The sequence below is a fragment of the Anguilla rostrata genome, chromosome 8, assembly GCF_018555375.3.
Source record: "Anguilla rostrata isolate EN2019 chromosome 8, ASM1855537v3, whole genome shotgun sequence".
NCBI lineage: Eukaryota > Metazoa > Chordata > Actinopteri > Anguilliformes > Anguillidae > Anguilla > Anguilla rostrata.
The window spans coordinates 15,908,456-15,933,705 of record NC_057940.1 but is presented as its reverse complement, the minus strand read 5'-3'; the positions used below and the strand labels follow the sequence as shown (position 1 = coordinate 15,933,705).

Sequence of the window (25,250 nt, the reverse complement as noted above, 5' to 3'; positions counted from 1 at the left end):
TGGGCATTTAAATTTAATTTTAAGGTGTCCACGGAGAAAGAGCGTAATGCACATGCTTGCATTCCCAATTTAAATAGCGAAATAAACTAAACACACATTCAATTCAATGAGAAGCACTCAGCACCTGGCACGGAAAATCCAGTGTATGGCATCTTTTCAAATTAAAATTGGCACTCGGTCACTGAAGGGTTAAAGATATTTCACCCAGGCTAAATACAAGAGATTTTCATTGGGAGCCTGCAGTTAAGATAACCAGCAATATAATTTCACAATTGCAAATGCATTCTTCCCCTTCATCAAAGCCTACAAGGACGCTAAACACAATGCTATGTATAATGAACTAAATAAAGAAAAATCACTTCTATATAATGGCATGAGCTATAGCCAACTGAAAGAAAGACCATTTAAAATATTAAGGAGACATGTACCCAGCGTCCAATGATATTTAAAAAAATCACCAGCATAAATAACAGTGCTTTCTTATAAAGTTTCATATTTGCTTGTTTTAAAGCATATATACTCATTAAAAGACTGCAGTTCTCTGGAAATATGCTGCGTACAAAATGGAAGTTTGTTTTTCTTGTAAAAACAACATTCGAAAAGGCACTTCAATTCAGTAAAGAAAGAAAAAAACAGTACTTTAAACTACTGAAGATCAAGAACAGACTGCCTGCATAGCAACAATGTAAGGATCGAAACAACAAAAAAAAAAGATTCAACATTTTCCTCCTTTTCAAAAAAAAAAAAAAATGAACAGAAAAAAGGTTGTTTTTGGTAAATATAAAGAGCTTAACAGGATTGTGTCTCTTGGATAAAAAATTAAAGTTCCTTTTCTTTCAACTTCTTTCTCTCCAAATTACAAATATATATGCATTTTTTCTTTTCTTTTTCTGGCCAATAGGACGCACCCAGGTCAGGATCCATAAAATGTTAAGCGCACTGCAATCATTCTGTCCAATCACGGTGCAGTCAGAAGAGGCGGCGAGAAGGGCAGGGAGGGCGCTGCCGTTCTCCAGAGCGCCGCTCCGCAGCGCCCTCTACAGGCCGAGGCAGGAGAGGACCTGAGCCGTGCTGGAGAGGGGGCAGGGCTGAGGGGGCGGGGTCAGGCCGAAGGAGGTGCGGTAAAAACCAGCCGGAGGCGGGGCGAGGGAGGGATTTTGGGGCTCCGCTACCTGCCCCTCAGATTCTGTAGCACGCTGTAAACGTCCTCTTCCCTGCTCAGGCCCTCGAAGAACGGGAGGAGATCCAGCAGCTCCGTGTCCGTCATGTCATCAAACCACGACTGCACAGGGACCTGGGGGGCAAGGACAGAGGGCGGGAGTAACCCGTTAAAGCGTGAGATCACAAATGTGTTCTTAACTGAACATTCTAATGCCCATGTCACAGTCACTACTGGTAACTGGAAGCAATGGAGTTCCAGAACATTCTAAAAAAGCCTACTCGTCCGAGGGTTAAGCCCCCTGCTGGGTGGCAAGAGTGAGGCATCGGCTCATAAACCCACTCCCGGGGTTTCATAAAAAACCTGCTGAGCTGTTCCCCTTAAAGACATGAGGCCAGTGCTCTAACTGTGGAGCTGTGGAACTGTGTAATGACCATGTACCCCGTAGCAAAGCTCAAGTGACACTGCTCAGAACAGAGCTCACCACCAGTGCAGCCTGATTCAGCCTTATTCCTGCTCCTAAAGATAATGCCTGCCCCTCACTGCAGGTCTCCCCCACACTGGCAGAAGGGAATAGGCCCGGTCAACGACTACGCCTGCTGACAGTGCTTTGAGAAATGGGGGCATATTGTTATTTAGCATTCGTTCAAGGGTGAGTTGCTTGTTCCTCACTTTGTCGACACTACATGGCAAAAGTATGACATCCCAAGTTTCACAACTCATCCAAAATTATGGGCATTAATGTGTGTTTGTCCACCCTTTGCTGCTATAACAACAGAAAGGTAACAACTCTTCTGGAAAGGCTTTATACTCGATCTTGGAGCACTGCTGCAGGGATTTGCTTCCACTCAGCCAGAAAAGCATTAGTGAGGCCAGCACTGATTAGGCCTGGCTCGCAGTTGTCTTTTCAATTGATCCCAAAGGTTTTGGATGGGGTTGAGCTCAGGGCTCTGTGTTGGCCAGTGAAGTTCTTCCACACCGTTTTCAACAAAACCATTTCCATATGGACCTCGCTGTATTCCCGGGGGCACTGTCATGCTGAAACAGACAAGGGCCACCCCCAAACTGGTGCCACAAAGTTGTAAGCACAGAATCGCCTAGAATGGCGACAAGATTTGCCTTCACTGGAACAAAGGGGCCTAGCCCAAGCCATGAAAAACAGCCCCAGACCAAGGGGTGTCCGCATTACTTTTGGTCATATTGTGTACGTGTGATCTATTGAGAATGAAACTCAGAAGCTTGCACACTTTGTGTAACTCGTGACTGCATCAGGCCGGGCGTGGGGAGGGGGAGGGGGGTAGTGGCCGGCTGGACGCTGATACAGGGAGCTGTGGGTGGATGTGATGAAGGAGCGCAGCTGATCCACGCTTAGCTGCTGCGTCAGCCCGGATCAGAACAAGGCCCCGGGATAAAGCCATTTCATTAATGAGTGCGCGCATGCAGGGGCCTGGGGACGGAAAAGACTGCCGACTCTCTCCCCCGTCCTTTTTCTCATTCTTTCACTCTCCCCCTCCTCCTTCTGCTGGGCAAACCTTGATTAAAATAAAGGAGTCCCCCTTCCAGTGACCAGGGTCTACTGCCGTGCCCCGACACCATAAATCCACACAGTGTGAGGCCACCATTTGCACCTCTCCCCCGCATCACCACACTGATACTAAGGAATGGTTCATGCAATTAAAAACAACTGTAAGTGCCTGTGTGTGTAATGCGCCTTTGAACCCAGTAGGAGCACCATCTCCATTACAGTAAAGTGCAACTCAGTAAGGAAGAGTGTAGATTCAATATTTTTCACACAAACTGCTTTTGCCAAGTAAAGTACATTCCGATGGAGGACTGAAGTTACATAATATGCCCTGACACGTTCGGCAGCTTGCCCTGCTTTTACACTGCAATTTAATACAACCAAAAAACCACATAGTGAACACAATATAACAAATGAAATGAGATATGATAAATCACAAATGTGAAATAAAAAGTAGCTGAAAAACAGCAGGGATCTCTATAATAGCGTTCGTGTGGATGAAGAGTGCACTGTGAGGGCCCTGTGCAACACCCTATGAATTCCCTGTGAATGCCCTGTGCAGTTCCCTGTGAGTGCCCTGTGTGCGCACTCTGTGCGATGCCCTGTGGGTGCCCAGTGCATGCTCTGTGTGTGCCCTGTGTGATGCGCTGGGTGATGCCCAGTGCATGCTCTGTGTGTGCCCTGTGTGATGCGCTGGGTGATGCCCAGTGCATGCTCTGTGTGTGCCTTGTGTGATGTGCTGGGTGATGCCCAGTGCATGCTCTGTGTGTGCCCTGTGTGATGGAACCACGCTGGACCACGCCTGGAGGACTTACTGCGTTCTCAGGGTGAAAGATGTAGGACGCGGGCGAATTGTCCACGATGATGACGTTACTGAGCTCCCTCCCTAGCCGGCTGAGGTCTTTGACGTAGTTCCCTCTGTGGAACACACAGGATTCTCGGAAGAGCCGCGCGCGGAACACGCCCCACTGGTCCAGCAGGTCGGCCACGGGGTCCGCATACTGCAGCGGGACAGAGAGCGCGCGGTCAGAATCTCACACACAGCCACATTAACGCTCACGGCCAGACAAACACACATGCACATGGACACGCTAGTGCTCGCAGTCAGACACATGCGCATGGACACGCTAGTGCTCGCAGTCAGACACATGCACGTGGACACGCTAGTGCTCGCAGTCAGACACATGCACGTGGACACATTAATGCTCGCAGTCAGACACATGCGCATGGACACATTAATGCTCGCAGTCAGACACATGCGCATGGACACGCTACTGCTTGCAGTCAGACACATGCGCATGGACACGCTAATGCTCGCAGTCAGTGTCGCACACAGAATCATACACACGTAAATGTGGCCTACTACTCATGGTCAGGACCTCAGACACATGATCGTAACTGTGCATGGAATTGCTCACCATTAAAATCACTCATACAAATGCACATGATCAGAATCTCACAGAATCATTCATAGAAATATAGTCAGAATCACAAAAAAGTGCCTGGGTCTGAGACAAGCAATGCACACCATCAGATGCACACACAGCCACAGATGCAAACACACAGTCAAAGAACCACACAGAGTTAAAGATGCACAAACATTAAAAGATGGATGCACGCAATCAAAGAAGCACGAACATAGCCATAGATGCATGCACACAGTTAAAGATAACAAATATTAAAATATGCATAAACAGTAAAAGATGCATGCACACAGTCAGAGATGCAAGCATGCAAGGATGCATGCATACAGTCCGAGATGCACGCACTCAAAGATTAACTCACAGTCAAAAATGCATTCATACAGTCAAACATGCATGCACAGTCAAACATGTATGCAAACAAGGATGCACGCATGCAAGAATGCATGCACACAGTCAAAGATGCACACAGACAGTCACAAAGGCACGCACATAGTCAATGATGAATGCACATAGTCAAATATGCATGCATGCAGTCAAAGATGCACAAGCAGTCAAATATGCATGCACCTGATTAAAGATACAGGATGCAAACACAGAGGCACAAAGATACAATCAGAGATGCGCAAACACACAGATTTGGAAAAAAAAGAAAGAAGACAGATCAAAGATATTCTGGGCTTACTCTAAGACACACACGCAGACGCAGACACAAACCAAACCACAGAGAAGGTTACTGTAGCTCTAAGCAGGGCTAAGCACAGGACAGCCACTGCTTCACAGGGTCATATTAAGCCGCTGAGGGCCCTTGGTGAAGAGGGCCACGCTGTGCATACAGACAATCACCGTGAAGAGGAGAGGGCCAGCAGCGAGCCATCCTCAGCTGGTAATCTCTCACGGGCCTGTTCGGCTGCAGAATCCCGCCGGGGAGTTACCGCCGGCAGGAGCGCGCGAGGGCGGAGCAGGCGGGTGGAGCAAAAGGGCGGAGCGGACGGGCCCCGCGGTATCGGCTGCAAACGGGTCTGAGTTTGAGGCTCAGCTGCCTGAGCAGCAGCCGTACAGCTTCTGCAGCACAAACCCACTCCACAGCCAGAGGCCGGGAGCAGAGCAGGAAACGGCCGCTCCAGCGTCACTACCGCCAGAGACAGGGACCCACGCGCTAGCAGCGTCACACACCAGAGCACACGGGGGCGGTAAACAAGGAAACGGAGACAGAAACCACGCAAACAGGGAGGAACGCTGAGTTTTACACACACGGTGGACTGGACATAGAGCCAATGCTCCCACCAACATGGGCGTCTGTGATTGTGAGCCTTATTTCCGGTTTCAGTGTATTTGCACGAGCGCGGACCTTGGCTAGGCTGGCAGTGAAGAGGACGCACTCGAACAGCTCGCCCATCTTCTGCAGGAACTCGTCCACATGCGGCCTCTTCAGAACGTACACCTGCGGGGAGGAGCGGGCGGGCCGTGACTCTCGGGCACAGGCCAGCTGGACACGCACAGGCACATACTAACACGCGTTCGGCTACACGCATGCGCACACGCACACGCACACGCACACACACACACGCACACACGCACAGCAACGTCCACACAGACCAGGATTTCAGTGAACCTTAATGGGTATGAATGTAGTGTAGTACTTACGGAGCACAACCAGAAAGGTGTAAATTCATGTAAACAAGAGTATAAATAAAACAGAGGTTTAATATAAGCAACGCAAGTCACCCTAAGTGAGTGTCTGCTCACTATTTTTTATTTATTTTACCTTTATTTAACTGGAAACCTTTAACTGAGAACTAAATTCTCTTTTATGGTGAGGACCTGGGGAATCCCCTACTGGCCCACCAACGCCTTTTCCAGCAGCAACTCACTTTCCCAAGTCTCCCAGCCAGCAGGAAGCCAGCCCATGCCTGGGATACAGGTTGGCACGGCAGCATTATAGTAATAATACAGCTCAGATAACATTGTCTTCAGTATCTGTTTAGAATATGTTGCCTTTTCCCTGTATTTCGCCCCCTCTCAACTGCCCCTCACCCCTTTCTCCTCTTCTTCTACATCATCATCTTCTTCGTCTTCATTTATCAGAGGACAAGCAGCTGACCCCTAGTGCAAGTAATCATGAATAGGCCAACATGGATGCACACAGCCTATCCTGGATTACTTGAACCAGGTCACAGCCTGCAAACAGCCAACAGAAGCAGCACTTCCCGTCTCAAAAACTACTCTGGAGACCATTTAACATCCTCTCACCTTTTACTGTTCAATGGCCAGACCATTCACTGCCTTTCTATATGATCATGTCTGTGGTAAACACTAAGGTGGCCTTTAAAATGCCACAGGATCATGCTCCTGACGGACACAGTTTATCATTCAGCAGAATACGCTACCACAGCCAAAGGCCCAGGTGAAGATAAGACCAGGCCTAAGAGCAGACTTAATATTCTGAGCTTGGGGAGCCTCATCTTTGCACAGACTCGCTGTAGACGGCCCTGCTGCTGTAGGGAGGCTGACGGGGAGGGGGGGGGGTGGGGTTTGGGGGAGTGACAGCGCCTGTCCCCACATTAAAGCGAGAGAGCTCGGCGTGGCGGCGGGCTGGTACTCCACCTGATGAACGGTTCCGTCGATCTCCACCGGCACGATGAAGTCCGCGTTGCTGATTGGCTAAGCAGGCGGAGAGAAACACAGAGCGCGTCAGTGCACAGACTCAGACTGACTCTTCACACACTGCTCAGCAATCCCTGTGGCTGAGGGGGCAATATTCTGACAGAGCAGTAGGGGGCGCCTGCGCTCTTCAGAAGCCACACTGTGCTCGGTCACAGGGTAAAAAAAGCTCCCTTACCTCTCCTTCCCATCACAAAAACAAGCTCTCTTCAGAGGTCTCCGCTATCGATCGCTACAGCTGCAATCTGGATCGCAGCTTTTCACAACTGCTGCTGAACGCTGAACACAGCTTCACGAAGAAAAGCGAGGGAACTTCCTTTAGAAAACAAACCTTCCGACCCAGGTGAGAAACTTGCGCTGTATCCTCATCCAGTGATCTCTCAGGCCAAAAAGAAAACCCGAAAAAGCGCACCATGTTCATTAGGGTTCCTTTAATAGTGGTCTCAGCCTAAGTTAAATTAATTCTCAATGACTTTCACTAATCAGAGCTCACTATTCACTCACACTCACTTCGCCTCACTCCCCCCTCACTCACCATGCTCACTCGCTCACTCCTCACTCACTCCACTCACACACTCGCTCACCACACACCTCTCCCGCTCAGCGTACTCAGGTCCTACATCCGGCTGATCTGTGAGAGCAGCGGCGCTTCCAGGTTCACGCATCTCAATTAAAAGGGAAGAGCAGCAGGCCGGAAACCGAAGAAGCGATCAGCGGTGCTGGAATTCCACGCTTGATGAAGTGAATCTGCGGTGGGGCGTTCGCGGGCTTCCAGCACGGTTCCTCCACCCTGCACTCACGGACCGTGCGCGCATTTGAGTCTGCAGATTGACACACCCCAGTGTGTGTGTGTGTGTGTGTGTGCGTGTGTGTACTCAAGCGTGTATCGCTGCCCTCTCTCCCTCTCTCCCTCTCCGGGCCCCATTCTGACACAGACAACACCCTCCTACTCCCTCCTCCCTCTCTCCCTCTTTCCCACCCTCCCTCCCTCCCTCCATCTCCCTCTTTCTTTTTCCCTCCCTCTCTTTGCCTGTCGTAGACAACAGGATGGCAGGCAGACGTTTCACAGGCTCCCCTATTTAGAGCCCCCACCCACCCACTTCAGTTACACAACAGCTGTACAGAGCTGGGGGGGGGGAGAGGGGAGAGAGAGAGAGAGAGAGAGAGAGAGAGAGAGACAGAATTCACCTCAAAGGCCACCCACCCCTCCTAAGCCTGCTGCAACCCTTCAATTAACCCTCTGCTTTACCCACATGTGCAGGTCTCAGATTGACCTGCAGGGGGCGACCCTGGTCCCAAGCATAGGCCCCAGCACAGAGGCAGAACTCTCCTGCCTTGTAATCTTCCACAGGGAAAGCCACACAATCATAATGCCAACAGCCTCCTTCCCAAGGGGCTCGCTTTCTGATGCATATGGATGCAGGGATGTGCCCACTAAATAAAAGCATATATCTTACTCCACACAAGGGCTAAATGAAGAGCTGGAGGAGATCTTCAAGGTAATGAGAAAGCAAGTCAAGGGCTCAGATTTTTTTTCTTACCTTGCCACTATCTATTAATTCATAAGAAAATAATGATAAGTTGAAAAGATTATTGAAAAAAAGAGATTAAAACGAGTATCTGTTTGGCTGTGTTCACCAAGCTTTAAAATGAAAAGGGCTTCATTTGAATGTGTGAAATGGAAACGGGCTCGGTTTACCTTGAACGAGCTGTGCACCAGCGTCTCGTCCAAGTCGATCACCACGCACTTCTTGCCGTAGTCAGAGATGTTCATCTCAGACAGGAGGTATTTGGCAGGAGGCTTGAGAAGAGAAGAAACAACAAGAAGGTCAGGAGGTCACCACGCTCGAGGGGCGGGGGGGGGGGCAGGAAAGACAGAGACGGACTGAGAGGGACAGAGAAAGAGAGAGAGAAAACATGCAGGGGGATGAGTGAGGCAGAGGGAGAGCGATGGAGAGAGAGAGAGAGGAGAGGGAGAGCGATGGAGAGAAAGAGAGAGGAGAGGGAGAGCGATGGAGAGAAACAGAGAGGAGAGGGAGAGCGATGGAGAGAAAGAGAGGAGAGGGAGAGCGATGGAGAGAGAGAGAGAGAGGAGAGGGAGAGCGATGGAGAGAAAGAGAGAGGAGAGGGAGAGCGATGGAGAGAAAGAGAGAGGAGAGGGAGAGTGATGGAGAGAAAGAGAGAGGAGAGGGAGAGCGATGGAGAGAAAGAGAGGAGAGGGAGAGCGATGGAGAGAAAGAGAGAGGAGAGAGAGAGCGATGGAGAGAGAGAGAGAGGAGAGGGAGAGCGATGGAGAGAAAGAGAGAGGAGAGAGAGAGCGATGGAGAGAAAGAGAGAGGAGAGGGAGAGCGATGGAGAGAAAGAGAGAGGAGAGAGAGAGCGATGGAGAGAGAGAGAGAGAGAGGGAGAGCGATGAGAGAAAGAGAGAGGAGAGGAGAGCGATGGAGAGAAGAGAGAGAGGAGAGGAGAGCGATGGAGAGAAGAGAGAGGAGAGGGAGAGCGATGGAGAGAAAGAGAGAGGAGAGGGAGAGCGATGGAGAGAAGAGAGGGAGAGGAGAGCGATGAGAGAAAGAGAGAGGAGAGAGAGAGCGATGGAGAGAGAGAGAGAGGAGAGGGAGAGCGATGAGAGAAAGAGAGAGGAGAGGGAGAGCGATGGAGAGAAAGAGAGAGGAGAGAGAGAGCGATGAGAGAAAGAGAGAGGAGAGAGAGAGCGATGGAGAGAGAGAGAGAGGAGAGGGAGAGCGATGAGAGAAAGAGAGAGGAGAGAGAGAGCGATGGAGAGAGAGAGAGAGGAGAGGGAGAGCGATGAGAGAAAGAGAGAGGAGAGGGACAGAGAGAGAGGAATGAAAAGGGCTGGAGGAGACGGCGGTGTCCATCGCGGCGGGATGAAGGACGCAGAAGGCGGAAGCACTTGGCGGAGCGGCGGCGGGCCCAGCACAAGGACAGGCTTCACGCCGGCGGCTCCCCGAATGAAAGGACAAGGACAGCAGCCCCGCAGCCCGACCCAGCCCGGCGGCTCCCCGCCCACGGCCCGCCGCTGGCCAGGGTCAGCAGACGCTTTTCAAACGCCTTTCACTGTCAGCCAGGCAGCCAATATGTCACTCGCTGAGCGAGCAGCACAATGCAGGCCACTGTACACAACAGGAAACGCGTATGAAAACAACAGCCTGCAAACACCTGGGGCTAGGCGGCATAGCCGTAGCCATCGCAGTGTGTCACATAACGGTATGGATTTTAACGCCATGAAGGCTGTGTCACCTGTGAATGTGTGAATGTCTATGAAACAACAGTATTTGTGTGTTTGGGATACAACCTCACAGTCAAGTACCAGAAAATCAACACTAAAAACAGGTTAAAGAGCGGGAATCTAAAAAGTCAGGGAGGCTGACTCAGAGGAGCGCTTGTGATTGGTGCAGTCTGGCTCAGGAGCGCTTGTGATTGGTGCAGTCTGGCTCAGGAGTGCTTGTGATTGGTGCAGTCTGGCTCAGGAGTGCTTGTGATTGGTGCAGTCTGGCTCAGGAGTGCTTGTGATTGGTGCAGTCTGGCTCAGGAGTGCTTGTGATTGGTGCAGTCTGGCTCAGGAGTGCTTGTGATTGGTGCAGTCTGGCTCAGTAGTGCTTGTGATTGGTGCAGTCTGGCTCAGTAGTGCTTGTGATTGGTGCAGTCTGGCTCAGAAGCACTTGTGATTGGTGCAGTCTGGCTCAGGAGCACTTGTGATTGGTGCAGTCTGAGGCACAGAGATGCAGCTGGGGGGCATGTGTCTGTACCACAGCAGCAAACTGCATGTTTGACTCGGTTGTGTTTTGGTGTGTGTGTGTGTGTGTGTGTGTGTGAGTGTGCGTGCATGCATGTGTGTGTATTTGTATGTGTGTGTGAGAGGGAGGGTGAGAGAGACGAGTGTGTGAGTCCGTATGAGTGTGTGAGTGAGTCAGAACATAAGAGAGCTTGCGAGTGTGTTTCTCCCGTTTGGAAGAGAACCCTCCAGACATTTGAACTCCACGTTTCATTTCACAGACGAAACTGACGCAACAGCCTGCAAAGCTGGTGTTGACTTAAGCATGTCATCCTCTTAAAGGGGAGACGGGGGCGTGTGGGGCGGGGGCGGGGGCGGGGGCGGATGTCTGATTCGGGAGCGCGCTGGAGAGCGGGGCTGGCCCGCTGCCGCAGATGAGCTTCCTTTCACTCACGGGCCACATGTGAGCGGCCACACAAGACGAGCCGCAGACCCCCGGCCCTCTCATGTCCCGGGACCCCGCCCCAAAATGAAACGGGATCGGGCCCAACGGGCCTCTCTAAATTTATCAGGGTGGAGGGGTGGGGGCTGAGAGTTCTTCTCCACCTTCAGGGGCTTAACTCCTGCCTGGGAAACCCCCGCCACTTTCCGGTCTCTGCGACCCGATCCCTTACGCCGCCTAATTGGATCGATCAGGGAAAGCCAGGAAGAACAGAGGCAGCTTTAAGGACCGAGCGAGCCTGCAGGACTGCGGCTCTCACACACCGAGACACCCGACGCCAAGCCGGGTTTGAGTTACAGCACTAGAGCTGCCCCTGCCATCTGATCTGAGAAACAGCAAGAGGAAAACCACTAAAGAACACACTGCCAGTGTGAGCAAGGCACCATGGGACTGCCGGGTCCTCCACTGCAGTGAGACAGTGGAACAGGAGTGCACTGGATAAGGACACCTGCCAGGAAAGTGATGAAATATGCCTAAATAATTGATAAAGCAGGTAATAATCGACGTCCCAGGGCAAAGCAGCTGCTCTCCAACGTGCCTGCATGCAGACCGTGTTTATCTCTTCTATCAAATTATATCTGCTTGTCAGCGCTGCACTAGGCTGTGCCGAGCAGACGGGGTGCCTCGTTCCAATCTGAGACCCATCCGAAACTGAAATTAAAAATTTAAACTGGAGATCCATGCTGGCTGTTTTTACCACGGCTTCTCTTTGTGTTCCCACTGTGACCAGTGACATGTTGTCGGGTCACACTGGGGATGAGGATAACCAGGCGCGGGCCACGTCAGAGGTCCTCAGCCTGTGTACTGGAGAGCCACAGCATCCTCTGGGTTTTATTGCCACTCAGTATCTATCTGTCTCACAGACTGAAGCAGCTGGTTAAGCGACAGCGATCTCACCTGGGTATCAAACTGGCTGCTTATTATAAGCTGAAAAAGAAAGCCAGCTGACCCAGTAGCTCTCCAGGACCGGGACAGAGGACCCAGGGGGAAGAGTAACACCATGTTCTGGATGGAGAGTTCGGAGAAGGGTGCGCGCTCCAGACGCTCTCACAGCTCTGCGGGGCAGAGTGTTCTCCGCACGGAGCTCGCAGGTCCACACGCTTCCGCCCGTTCACTACCGCTACCTGCCCCTCTGACCGGCCTCACTCACACCGCTCTCCCCCCGCAGCTCTGCCTGCGAAAGCCCGGGTCTCAGCGTCCGCCTGAGTCCAGAGAGCCGGGCGGCTGACTGCGGCTCGCCGGGTATCTGCGGACGTTCAAGCCGGGGTTCATAATCGATGTGGCCCGGCTTTAAGCCACCGAAGTGGCGGCCTTATTCCTGCGTGTGAACCGACTGTTTGGGAGGGTCAACCGCGGCGAATCCAGGCGGGCGAACAGGCCGGCATCACTGGAGCTTCCTCTGCGCACACCTCAGCGCCGCCTGTCGATACTCCGCGGAGCTCTGACTTGTGAAAGCCTTTATTGATCAGTGTGGGTGAGAGCAGGCCTTTAAAACCCAGCACTGAGCACACCGCCGCGCGTCAGGTCCAGCTCCCCGCTCTCAAAGCGGCTTCCGCAGTCAGAGCGCTCATACCAGCTCAGGCGTTCCTCTCTACTCCAGCAATATGGCCGCTTCCATTTCTGTCAGTCGCCAGCTGCTGTGTGTGAGCGTTAATTATAGCATTGTAAACGGTGTGAAAGGAGCCTTTAAAAAGCACGTCATTTATGTCCTCTTAACAAGCGGCACGCAGGGCGACAGCGACATCCCAGGAAACACCGGAACAAAGCAACGTCGGCTGTGGAGGTAAACAGCCAAAATGGCGGCAGAGCTGAGAAAGTTCAGCAATTCCAAGCATCCCCAAACATGACGGCACAGGAGAGCTGCATGAGCCTGTATGTGACAGCACGCCCATCCCCTGAGATCACATGTGCATGCACAGGCAGCCAGCACAGCCCGCAACTGAAATGCATGAACACACGCGTACAAGCACGCACACACACGCGTACAAGCATGCAGACACACACACGCACACACACACACACATATACGCACACAGGCGCACACACATGAGTGCACATGCACCTGCACACCACACGTACACACGGACACACACACACGCACGCACACACACACACACACACGCACTCACACACACACACGCACACACATATATGCACACAGGCACACACACATGCGTGCACATGCACCTGCACACCACACGTACACACACACACGTACAAGCATGCAGACACACACGCACGCACGCACACACACACACACACACACACACACACACACACACACACACACACACACACACACACACACACACGCGCACACACACAGTATAATATTAAAAGACGTGGCGCCCCAGTCAACCTGCCTGTAGTTACACAGCCCTGTAGCTGAAGAAACATCCCAGCCTACTAAAACAAATCCATGACCAGCACGGAATCCTGCAGAACGAACATTAAAGGGATATTTTGCCTGCCTACATGAATGCTGTTTTAATGCTGGGGTTTTCACTGACGTAGAGATCATTTCAGCTGAGCGCACTGAAGACTGTAGCACAGAGAGAGAGAGACATTGTGATCAGGTGATCAACCTGTACTCACAGTCCTGATCTTAGAGCACAAAATGAGGAGGAGGCGGAGCCTCAGTCATACCCGGCCCCCGGCTGAGGGGTGGAGCATGTGGGCATAATGACCGTATACTCAGATCAAAGGCGAGGCCATACCCAAACGCTAACAGATGGCTCACTGCGTCTGAGACGTTCAAATTTTAAAAAATCTCAAAAAATCTAAAGGGATTGTTGGTACTGACCATAACCCAGCGAGGGAAGAAAATCTAGGCAGAGTGAGAAGATTGCCGTCTATCCTATGCAGTTCTGGTCATTTTTTTGAAGCTGGAATTACATTTCAGCAATGTGTTTCAACTGCAGTAAGCAGCAGTTTCAACAATGATTTGAGGACGCAGTGTAGATTCAAGGCAGACCAAATGTGACCTGCAGTAAGGTAAAATCGTGCAAAAACATGCCAAAGAGCTAAAGGCTAAGAGACTGGGGGAAGCTGCTGCTACATCATATCATATCACCCACCTTCAGAAAGGTGCAAATATCAGACTTCACCATAGATAGTAAGAGTAGCCCTCAGTCTAATGTAGCTACAAAAGATGTGGCATCCTGGTTTCTTCACTACACTGAATGAGAGTGACATAGTCAACAGTAAAATGGGCAGGGGTTTTGGCTGGGACACCAGACCTTTAATGGTAGAGAGGGCAATAATGCGTACGCACACATAGGGAAACACACGTGTGCACAGACACCCATGCACACAGGCGCACACACACACATGCACACACAGACGCGCACAAGCCCCCACACACACACACACACACACAGACACATGCATGCACGCACGCACGCACGCACACACACACACACACACACACACACACACACACATACACAGAAAGCATTCCTGCAGCATGCAAAGGGAAAATAAAGAAGGATACATACACTAGGGATGGGGATAACCTGGACCTGGTCACACTGGAGAATCAAACACAGAGACAGAGAGAGAGAATGAAAACCATAAAAAAGAGAGGACAAATGGACAGAGAGAAAACTGTGTACAACAGCACGGCACTCACAGAACAGTGATTACACACTCCACACTAAAAGACACGGTGACCTCACACACAGGCTCCTGTTCCTCCCGCTCAGTTTCAGCTCTTCAAGCGGAGAGAGAGGCATTCAGGTGGTCTGAGAGTCCAACTCAAATAATGTTTTTTTCAAAATAGTGTTGGTTCAGGGTAAAATAAAAACACTGTCTAAATAATGTAACAAGTACACAAATAAAAAAACTCTGAAGTCAATCAAAATCTGTTACTCGAGGTGAATGACAGCATTAGTGTATTTGTCACCCATTTCTTGCCACATGGCGTTTCAGGGTCTTCAGTCTGACTTTAGACAGGCTGGGAAAACAAGCTGTAAGGGCATCCATGCAAACATACTGTACCACACTGGACCACTGTGTGCCCCACTAGCTTCTACCTGGGCGGAAGACTGGCAGTGGTAAGTCCCTATGCTGTGTGCAGTGGTGCGTGTGCGCATGTAAGTGTGTGTGTGTGTGTGTGTGTGTGTTCTGAATCCGGAGGGGCGAACCCTGTCAGTCATGCTGATGGGACGGGACGGTCCGGTCCGGAACAGAACGAGCACAACCTGCTGCTGTTTCTCACAAGCCTGTCCCAGCACACTGCCCCAAGACGAAAGCACACATCACAATCAACCTAGTGTGTGTGTGTGTGTGTGTGTCGTGTGCATGTGTGTGTGTGTGTGTGTGTCTGTGTCTGTGTGTGTGCGCATGTGACGAGTGTGTGTGTGTGTGTGTGTGTGTGTGTGTGCGTGTGAGCGAGTGTGTGTGTGTGTGTGTGTGTGTGTGTGTGTGGTCGTGTGTGTCGTGTGTGTGTGGTGTGTGTGTAGTGTGTGTGGCGTGTGTGTGTGTGTGTGTGTGTGTGTGTGTGTGTGTGTGTGCGTGTGAGCGAGTGTGTATGTGCAGCTGCATGTGTGGACATGAGGGTGTGCATGGGGAGCCCGTGTTTGGACTGCAGGCACAGACACACTTTGGGAAAAACTCAGCCTGGAGATATCACTTATTCATCCTCCAGCAGAGTGCATCCTCATGGGCTAGCGTGAGCTAACCGCAGCCCCAGCTAAAAGGGGAGGGTTAGGGACGTCATCACGTGTAGGTGGGCCTTTCAAAATTAGAATTCAAACTAATAATATAACATGCTCTGGCTCAGGCATTAATAATCCATGGTAGTTGAGACCCCATTTCTTTCCTGGTACTGAGCAAGTTTCAGAGTAGGGCGATGTGCTTGTATTGATTTTTCCCATCAGGCTGTGTGCTATTTTTAACCGACGGTTCATCTGGTTCATTCTGAATATTTGCTGAGAAGCCCGCGGGCAGTACATGCACAGCTCTGAGGTATTTGGCTGAAGACAAGGGCTCCTGAATGCAGTGAAAACCCAGAGAGCTGTTGCCCTGGAGACAAAGACACCCATTTAATGGAGTCATTTCAAATAAAGGAATGGGCCTTTTCCCCCCCATCTTATTTATCTTTTTTTTTGGCAGACTCCCATTTTTTTTAAACTGTGAATAATGACATCTAGAACTATGGTCTGTACATCAGCTGCCATGTCGTGACAGCGGTGACCTCTGACTTAATGGACTGCAGAGTTTCTCAGGGCCGCTTCAGCACTTGTTTCCCAAGCTGTGTTTTTCCTTAGCACTGGCTTAGAACTGTTTCCCTAGTGCTACATTAGCACATTTTCCATAGCACTGTGTTAGCAACTTTTCCCTAACACTGTTTTAGCACTGCATTCCCCTAGCACTGCGTTAGCCCTGTGTTTAGCTAGCACTTCTTACGCTCTGTGTTTCACTAGCATTGTGTTAGCCCTGTATTTCATTAGCACTGCGTTAGCCCGGTATTTCATAAACACCGTGTTAGCCCGGTATTCATTAGCGCTGCGTTAGCCTTGTATTAGCATTGTCATTAGCATTGTGTTAGTCCTGTATATCATTAGTGCTGTGTTAGACCTGTGTTTCATTAGCACTACATTAGCCCTGTATTTCATTAGCGCTGTGTTAGCCCTGTATTTCATTAGCGTTGAGTTAGCCCTGCGTTTCGCTAGCGCTGTGTTAGCCCTGTATTTCATTAGCGCTGTGTTAGCCCTGTATTTCATTAGCGTTGAGTTAGCCCTGCGTTTCGCTAGCGCTGCTGCGTCTCAGTGACGCTCTGGGCTCTGGAGGGAGCTGTGCTCTATAAAGGTCTGGAGAGTTCTGAGAGAGAGGCAGCACTGCACAGCACACTGTCAGGGCGGGGCACAGCCCAAGCTGAGCTCTGCTAAACATCACAGAGTGGTCAGTGTGTGAGGGGGGTGAGGTACCCAGACAGGGCCATCCATCATTTAGGACATGGACAAGGCCTCATTTTATGGGGATCAGAGAGCGGCCAGTACTTTCCGAGCCGAGTGTGTGCGTGTGTGCGTGCGTGTGTGTGTGTGTGTTGTGTGCGCATGCGCTCGAGTAATCCAGGCAGAATTTTGGGAACGTGCCGACCCAGTCTGGGCCTGGCAGGTACAGTCCCAAGAGTTCAACGGGTTCAGAAATGTTGGAAAATTTGTGTGGTATTGACTGACGACCTAGTGCTTGGATTCTGTGCAAGAACTGAACAAAAAAACAATTGTATCTCACTGAAATGGAAAAACTAAAATAGTTTTAGAGCTGCATGTGAAATGAAACTTTTGCTACCACACACGATTCATACTGTGAGTATGAAAGGAACATCCAAACATCTTTCACCACTTTCACATATTACTGCCACTTCTCAAATGTAACCAGTCATTGGCATACATTATGGTGTGTCATTGGTGATGTCATCCATACACACTCTAGCCTATTGGTGATGTCATTGACACACACCCCAGCCTACTGGAGATGTCATTGACACACACTCCAGCCTGTTGGTGAGGCAGAGTTTGGACGGCTCACCTTAGGAACAGTCCCATTCTCCTCCACAGGTGGCGGTAGGGAGCTGGTGTTGTTGTTAGTGGAGGGTGGTTCCACATTGTAGTCACGGAAACAGCAGAAGAAGGCGCTGAAGAAACTTCTGTTCCGCTGCTTCTTTAAGCTGCTGTTCGACTGGGAAACTGAAATAAAGCAAAAACAGAAGGAATATCACTGTCTCTGTGGTGCTCACACAGACACACACACACACACACTCGCACACGCGCACAGAGCCCTGCTTTTCATATCGGCGCACTTCATCTAAAGAGAATACGACAACAGCGTTTTTACTTAATAAAACCACAGCAATCAACCATATCGCCAAAACTGTCACCTGCCACTGTTTGGCAGGAAGCAGCAGCCGCAATCTGGCGCGCGTTGCCGTAGTAACGCAGCAGCCTTTGCACCTTCCACCAGCACATGGGGTTCAGTCTTTCTGGAATTGCCACCTCTGACACACCCAAGCTGTAAAAACCGGCAGCGTATAAAGACACGGTTGTACACAGTCATATTAAACTTTCACGAGGCGGAAAGAAGCCCCGCCCCACCGCTGACTGCGGGAGGGCAGTTTATTAACAGAGCGACAGCAGGAGGCAGAGGGGGATTTACAGCAGACCTGGCACCACAAGCCATGCTTCAGAGATGGGACCCACCGCAGGTCACAGAGCAAGTCACGCCTTTCAGACAGAGCCTTGAATTACACCTTACTGAGCTCAATATCCTCCCCAGCACCTTACCAAACTTCCCTAGCACTTCACCACACAGGCCCAGCACCTTACAGGACTGCCCCAGAACCTTACTGAGCTGTCCCAGCGCTTTACCAAACAGCATCGGCATCTTTCTGACCTCACACACACTGTCTCACTACCTTACCAATCTGCCCCAGCATCTAACTGAACTCACACCCTGCTCCAGCACCTTACCAATCTTCCTCAGAATCTTAACAACCTCACACTCTGCCTCAGCACCTTTACCAAACAGCCCCAGCTCCACATAACTGCCAACCAGTTTTTAGGCGCACTCAGACACTACTTAGCGGGCCCAGAGACACCTCCATTTGAAATAAATGGACATGTAGCCTGTAGAGAAGACCTCAAGGGCACCCAGCCATGCAATCACAGGGAGCCACCGCGTGTCTGTCTGCTCCATCCTCCACCTCCCCAAACCACGTCAGCACAGCGATCGCCTTCAGTACGGCCACTTCCACACAGACACGGCCGACAGCCATTTTCACAGCGACGCCCACCCAGAGAAGAAGCCATTCTGCGCACCGAGCACGCAGCACCGATCCACTCAGGGCCCTGTCAGCTGAGGCAGGCTCAGTTTCATCCCATGTAAAAACCCTCCGGCCTGACTTCTGTCAGGTTTCATTTTCTAAATGAGTACTGCTTAGTACAGAGAACAGCAGAGATAAATCTGCATCCTCCATACAGAGGTATTTCAAAGTGCTGGCAGTTTTTCAGATCTCCCCCACAGGGCCGTCATGGTGTTAGAAACCTCCAGAGCTCCGGGTGCCGGGACACCGGGCCGCACCGGATCGGCAGCCCGCCCTGTCGGGCAGCGGGAGTGAGCGGCAGGGGCGCGGCGCGGCGCCGGACGGAGGTGACGCCGGGCTCCAAAATAGCCCTGGCCCTGGGGCCGCGGACCCTCCCGCCGCGGGGAGAGGATGCAGCGCCGCTTCCGCCCATTTTCACCCGCCGCCATCGGACAAGGCCGCGCCTGAGCTCCCGCGTCAGCAGCTGGGCCTGGAGCAACAGGGCCGGGGACGGGGCCGCCAGGGCCTTATCCCAGGGGGCCGCGGGCCTCCGCGACTAATCCCACAATGCAGTGCAACAGCGGCGTATCATCAGGCTCTTTCTGGGAAGCCTAAAACCTCTCTTTATTGTGAGATAAATGAGCTACCGAGGACCAGAAGGGCTAGCGGCAGCTCCCATTAGCCTCTCACAGACTGCATTGGTGCTCAGTTGTAACTTTCCTTAAAATGTTTCTGAGAAAGGGGCGCACATACACAGCTGACCTCGGTCTGCACTGAACGGGGTTCGGGAACCTGTTTTGGAAATCAAACACACATTCTTAAACCAGTTATTCAGATTTTATTCACTGGGCCCGTGCCTGCAGTGGAAATCCTCCTGTAACTACAGAAATACAAGCCCACTGTCACAAATCCTTACCACCGTACTAACAGCAGCAACCTTTTATTGCGTTTAGCAGTGGCAAGGCAATCAGTCCTCTATGAGACAGGAAGGCTTGATACAGAACTCTCTCTCTCTCTCTCTCTCTCTCTCTCTCTCTCTGACAGAATGAAAGAGTCTTCACTTCAGCTTGCCCCAAAGTTTGGCTTGGTCACCCAGTGCCCAAAACAGAACCACTGTAAAAATACATCAAATTTCAGACCCGGCACCAAAAAAAATATTAATAATAATAAAATAAGAAATAAAATTAAATAAGACAAATCACATTTTTCTGATGTTATGTTGCTGTTCACCACCGGGGCTTGAAGCCATCTGTTTACACTGCTGCTGACAGGGGCTGACTCAAATCACATTAAGGCCAATCCCTCAGAGTAATTAAAGGGGACTGGTACTGAATCAGGGCCGTGGACAACAGCTCAGCGTTCGCTGAGAACATCTCCTCTCCTGACGGGCTGACCTCAGATGCTACCGCCGCCACACGTTTACCACACGCAGCGGCAGGAGCCCCAAAATCAACATTCGTTTAAACAGACTGACATATTCTCACTCACTCCCAGACACGGCCATTTTCCACAGCTCCTCCATAATGACTGCAGCTGTTCAGCCACTGTCCCACCGCTGATGGACATCCTAACGCTGCGATGTGCAAACGTGTACAGAGCACGCCGTCGCTAACATGCTCACAAAAATCGTGAGACGAAAATAGTGAGCGAAGTCTCTGAAATGGCTTTCCTGGGACTGGGGGGGGGGGAACGCTGCACACTGACTCCACTCAACTGCCTGATATGGGATATACTGTTTAACACAAACCCAGGACCACTGGTCCAGGATCAGCTTTGCCCTGTCCTTATCCTATCCTTATTCCTTAGGAGCTAAAAGGGAAAACTGACCCTGGATCAGGGTCTCAGCGAGGGAGCGCTGATGCAGCACCAGGTTTCCCCTGTCCTCATCCTAACCTCGTTCATTCAGAGATAAGAGCTCGAGCTGATCACAGATCGACAGCCCTGCTCTCGAGATGATTTACATCCGGCTCAGATTTAGCCTCATTTGTTGATTTGTGAAAACAAAAAGAAAAAAAAACAATAACACCAGCGGTTCCCAACTGAACGCTAACGCTAACCGCCCCACAGCCGCGGCTGCCGGGCCTTCCTCAGAGCGAGCCGCGTGGGCGTCGCGGACGCTCGTGTCACAGGCGGTGCGCTCGCTGCTAATTATAACCGCGGCGCTCTGACCCGGGCCCCAGGCCGAGGGTCTGAGCGCGAGCGCTGAAGTCATCGCCGAAGCGGCAGCTTCAAAAATAGAGACGGTGGAAAAAACCCAGCGGCCTTTAACCCCGCCCCCACCCCGCTCCGCTATTGGCCGGCTGCGGCTCCATTTTGTTGGCTGTGCTGGGTTTTCCCGCGCTCGGCGGCGGGCTGGGAGAATGAGAGGGGGGAGAGGGAGGAGAGGGGGGCGGGGAGGCCCAGCCAATGCAAGGCCTGCATTCCTCTCCCTCCCTCTCCGGGCTCCTGAATCAACTCCCCCGCCCCCCCCCTTCCTTTCCCCTCCCGATGCAAACAGCCGAGCTGTGGCTTAGATCTGCCAGGCGTACAGAGAGGTCCCGCCCACCCCAGGCACGGGCAAACTTCCTCCCAACCCCCTCCACACCCACCCTGGGCCCCCGCAGCAACAGGAATGCAGCCTTCACCACGCTGTCGACTCGGGTACGAAGTGTGACACTTCTATCACCCGGGAAACCCTCCAAGTCCAATCTGCGGTGCTTCCCTGCCTCGTTCTCGGGGCTCATCCTCTCGCTGAGGGGAAGGTCTCCGTCACACGCTCTAATATCTAGCGGGGGAGGGGGGAGGGGGGAGGGAGGTTATTAAATCCATTACTCTAGCATTCCTGCATTCCTCTGCTATCATAACTATAAAACCTGTTTGGAGGCCCGGCATCTCACGAAGCAGCCAATCACGCTGCGCCATTTGATAACAGAGGAGGAAGTCAGCAGGCCAAAGCCCCGCAGGCACAATTCTGCACACGCTCAGTAGCGCACCTTCCGTTTCTCAACCAAGCGATCACGGTGCCGAAGGAATGGAGTGGCTCTGCAGCCCACTGTGAACAAGCAGCACGCTCAGGACCGAGGGATGAGCATTAGCACTGGTGCTCAGGAGGCTCCGATGGGAAGATGATCTGCAGAGCATGCGGGTGTTCAGACAGAAATAAGCGCAGGGCTGCGCGCAGAGCTGCTCTCACGTTTCGGGCACGCTCGCTGCTATCTTTAGACCAGTGATCGCCCTGTCCCGCAAGGCCGGGGGTCGCCATCCTGTGGGAAAGCAGAAGTCCTCCTGCGTAACGGACGCGAGGCATCTGTGGCGTCGCAGAAGGCCGTGTGACCACGCTGGCGAATGACCAGCCTGCGGAGGAGCCGTTTGAAACCAATCTGGAGCGAGCCTCCTCCTGGAGCGCCTGCACAGCGCCTCCTAGGGACCACGCCGCGTACGCCAGGTTTGCAGGACCCCGCGGGAGCGACGGCCAAACGGGACGGGGGAATAAAAGGAGGGAACAGAAAGGAAGGGCTACACGCCCAATCAAAACAGCTGCAGGGTCCCCTGAAGGAAACACAGGAAGTTCCCAGAGTTCCTGGCAGGAAGTAAACAATAACGATGGGATCCACTGAGCGGAAGAAAGCAGACCCGGCTGGACCCCCTATCCTCTCTGTTTATTTACGGAGCAGCGCAGCTCCTGGGGGGTGTGCACGTGCACGTGCCCGGCCCGGGGGAGGAGCGGGAGAGCGGCTCCGGGGGAAAGGCTACACGCTCGCACAGCTGAATAATTCAGATGGAAAAAACGCGGCCGGGCTGAGAGGACCCCGCCGATACCGCCGGGGTCTAAAAGGGGAAGCAGGAGTCAGCGCGTCTGTCCATAAATACACCACCGTGGGCCAGGGGGAGGGGCCTCTGCTGGGGGACGCATCGGACGCACGGGATCCTAGCGCTCCTTTTCAAGTAACATCTGAAAGACCCTTCCTCTCTGAACGGGGGAGTGAAGAAGCGTGGGGCGCAGTTACATAGAGGCCTGCAGGAAACGCAGTGTAGCCCTGCATACCCACGCCGGGCGCTGAGATTCCGTGTGGCAAAAGGCTCGACATGCAGCACCCTGAAAAACTGCTCGCCCCCAAACTGATTTTCACTATCACTGCATATCTGTCACACTGAATGGTTTCACATTGGTAGGTTTGTCTGAACTAAAGCAGTTCTGCTGAGATGAGTGGGCTACGATTCCTCCACAGTGATGTGAAAGACCGATACCAAATCAGGAAGGGGGCCAATACTTATTAATGTCACTGTAGGCTATATGCCGTAATCTTGCATCATAATGAAATCGATCATTTGGCAGGTGGCCTCACATTAGCAAGCGCGTGTTTACCACAGGTGCATCATGGGATTTTAAGTTCTGAATAACTAGGCTTTTTTGTCGACAAATGAATTATGTTCATGGGCACACAGAACAGGCATCACTCGCACATTCACACGTCCCGACTCCATGAACTAATGCGGTCCGCAGACAGAATGCATTGTGGGAAAGCTGCTCGACAGAGCGCCGATATTAAACTGGCGTCTCTGAGAACAGCACGCGCTCTGCGGCTTCCGATGACTCACTGGACCCGGCTGCTGCGCTGTGAATTCCGCGCCCGTGTGCCCTTACATTCCGTTTCCCGACGCCCGCGTCTAAATATAGACATCCGAACGGCGGGGTGCATCGCACGGTTCAGCCAATCTGCCTCGCACACGGAGAACGGCGTCTCTCATTCCACCGCCGTGGTTTAAGCAGGAGCTTGTGCCAGAGGCCCAAAGCCTCTTCAGGTGCTGCCCTTTTTCAGATCGCCTCTGCTCTAGAAATGTTTGCATCGTTTGCGGTGTGCAAAATCTACATTTTAAATTCTGCTGAGGGATGAATTCTGAACGGCTAATTCTTGCTTTTTAGGTCAGCGAGGAACGCTGCTGAGCACGATCAGACCCAGTGCAATCCGCCCGTAGGAGCAGACCGAATGATGGATGTGTGACAACAGCCCTGACACTGCGAGTGCGACAAGAACTTTCCGGAATTCTTAGCCAGTGACGCTATCTGTGGAAGCAAGGCACCAACAGGCCAGATAGTTCAACGTAGGTCGAAATCTCCACCAGTTGTCACCCTTGTTGGTTATCAAATGAAACTGGGCGGCCCCTCGAACCGCTGACCGTAGCCCCCCCAGTCTGACGCTGGAGCTCACGGGCCAGAGGAGGGTCCAGACTAAAAAGCTGGGCCGCGGAGAAAGCCGTGCCAATGACATCGCCTGTCAGTAAAGATAATGTCAGATGTCAGTCATTGGGTGAGCCCTTCCATACCCGTCCAATGGCGTGACGTTTCACACCTTCAGAGGTAAGCCATTGGATAGAGGAATTAAAGTGTGGGGTTACATCCAGGCAGCCAGAGATGCCTCTGCTGTGCCACTCATCTTATTATTAGAGATGGCTTCAGCTTGTTCCCTTCAGTTCGCCTGCCTGCTTGTCTTTCCCATTCTGCATTACAGTATGAGGCACTCGATCAGCACTAACGCCACTCTAATGAAAATTCTACGTCTCCACAGGACAGAAAGAGGAGAAAAAGGCCATTTGAAGCTTAAGAGTAGGTTCTGAATCATTTGAGTAAATGGCAGCCAGCAACCAGCACAGTCCATACAAGCGAGACCCAGCGAAACCCAAACTGCTGAAGGGAGAGAAGCCTGTGGAAGTCTCCCGGTGCCCACGTTTCCCTGGCTGGGGAACCGGGGAAGCCAGGCGCAGAACTGGCGGCTCTTCAGAACAGCGCGCTGCGTGTGCCGGTGGGAGGCGCGGAGAAAGCCGGCGGAGAAGGGCGAACACCTGCCGACGGCCCGGCAGCTCTCCAATTACACGCCACAGAGAGGCCGTCCCAGACGGGCAATTCACACCGGATCCCCCCCTGACCCGCATCCAGTCACACGCGTCACGCGTTAAAAAAGCATCCCATATACAACGTACATTCACGTTCGAACAAACATTAATACGCCATCTCTCAAATTCTACTGCTTGGAATTATCTCTCAAAATTAGTGCACACATCATAAAATTGTATCTACAGCAGCATGTTCCTATTCTGCAGTCACGCTTCACAAGGCATGTACGAAATGAGCAATAATTACCAATGAATAAGCAACACAAACAGAGTCGTATTGACATTCTGTTAATGAGTTAGGGTAATTCCCATGAAAGCATTTAATTTCCACCGGCGGTGACGTCTCAGGGGAGGAGCGGGTGGGCGTGGCCACAGGACCGCTCCATTGAGATATACGTAGACCTAGCGGAGGGCAGAGCTAAAGAGCACGCTCAGAACTCATTCTCCCAGCACCCCCCTCACTCGCAAAGTTCTGGAGAGGCAGGGATTTAATCACGCACCCCATGCTGGAGCTCAGAGTGCTTAAGGCTCCTCCTCACACTTCTACAATGCTTGCAAGACAACGCAGGCCACT

At 51.9% G+C, this 25,250-nt stretch overlaps 1 protein-coding gene across 2 annotated transcripts in view; it reads right to left on the bottom strand.

Annotated features, from left to right (window-relative positions):
• LOC135260944 (CTD small phosphatase-like protein) overlaps positions 1-25,250 on the bottom strand; it is a 50,974-nt gene continuing 25,724 nt past the window's right edge. The window contains exons 2-8 of one of the 2 annotated variants that reach the window (XM_064346697.1): positions 17,536-17,693; positions 14,499-14,531; positions 8,466-8,567; positions 6,710-6,766; positions 5,454-5,546; positions 3,497-3,682; positions 1-1,294 (exon numbers count right to left, since the gene is read on the bottom strand). In XM_064346697.1, the coding sequence (XP_064202767.1) occupies positions 1,169-1,294; positions 3,497-3,682; positions 5,454-5,546; positions 6,710-6,766; positions 8,466-8,567; positions 14,499-14,531; positions 17,536-17,693 (755 nt within the window). In that variant the 3' untranslated portion in view covers positions 1-1,168. The remainder of the gene's footprint in view (positions 1,295-3,496; positions 3,683-5,453; positions 5,547-6,709; positions 6,767-8,465; positions 8,568-14,498; positions 14,532-17,535; positions 17,694-25,250) is intronic. The other variant, XM_064346698.1, reaches the window with a different exon arrangement.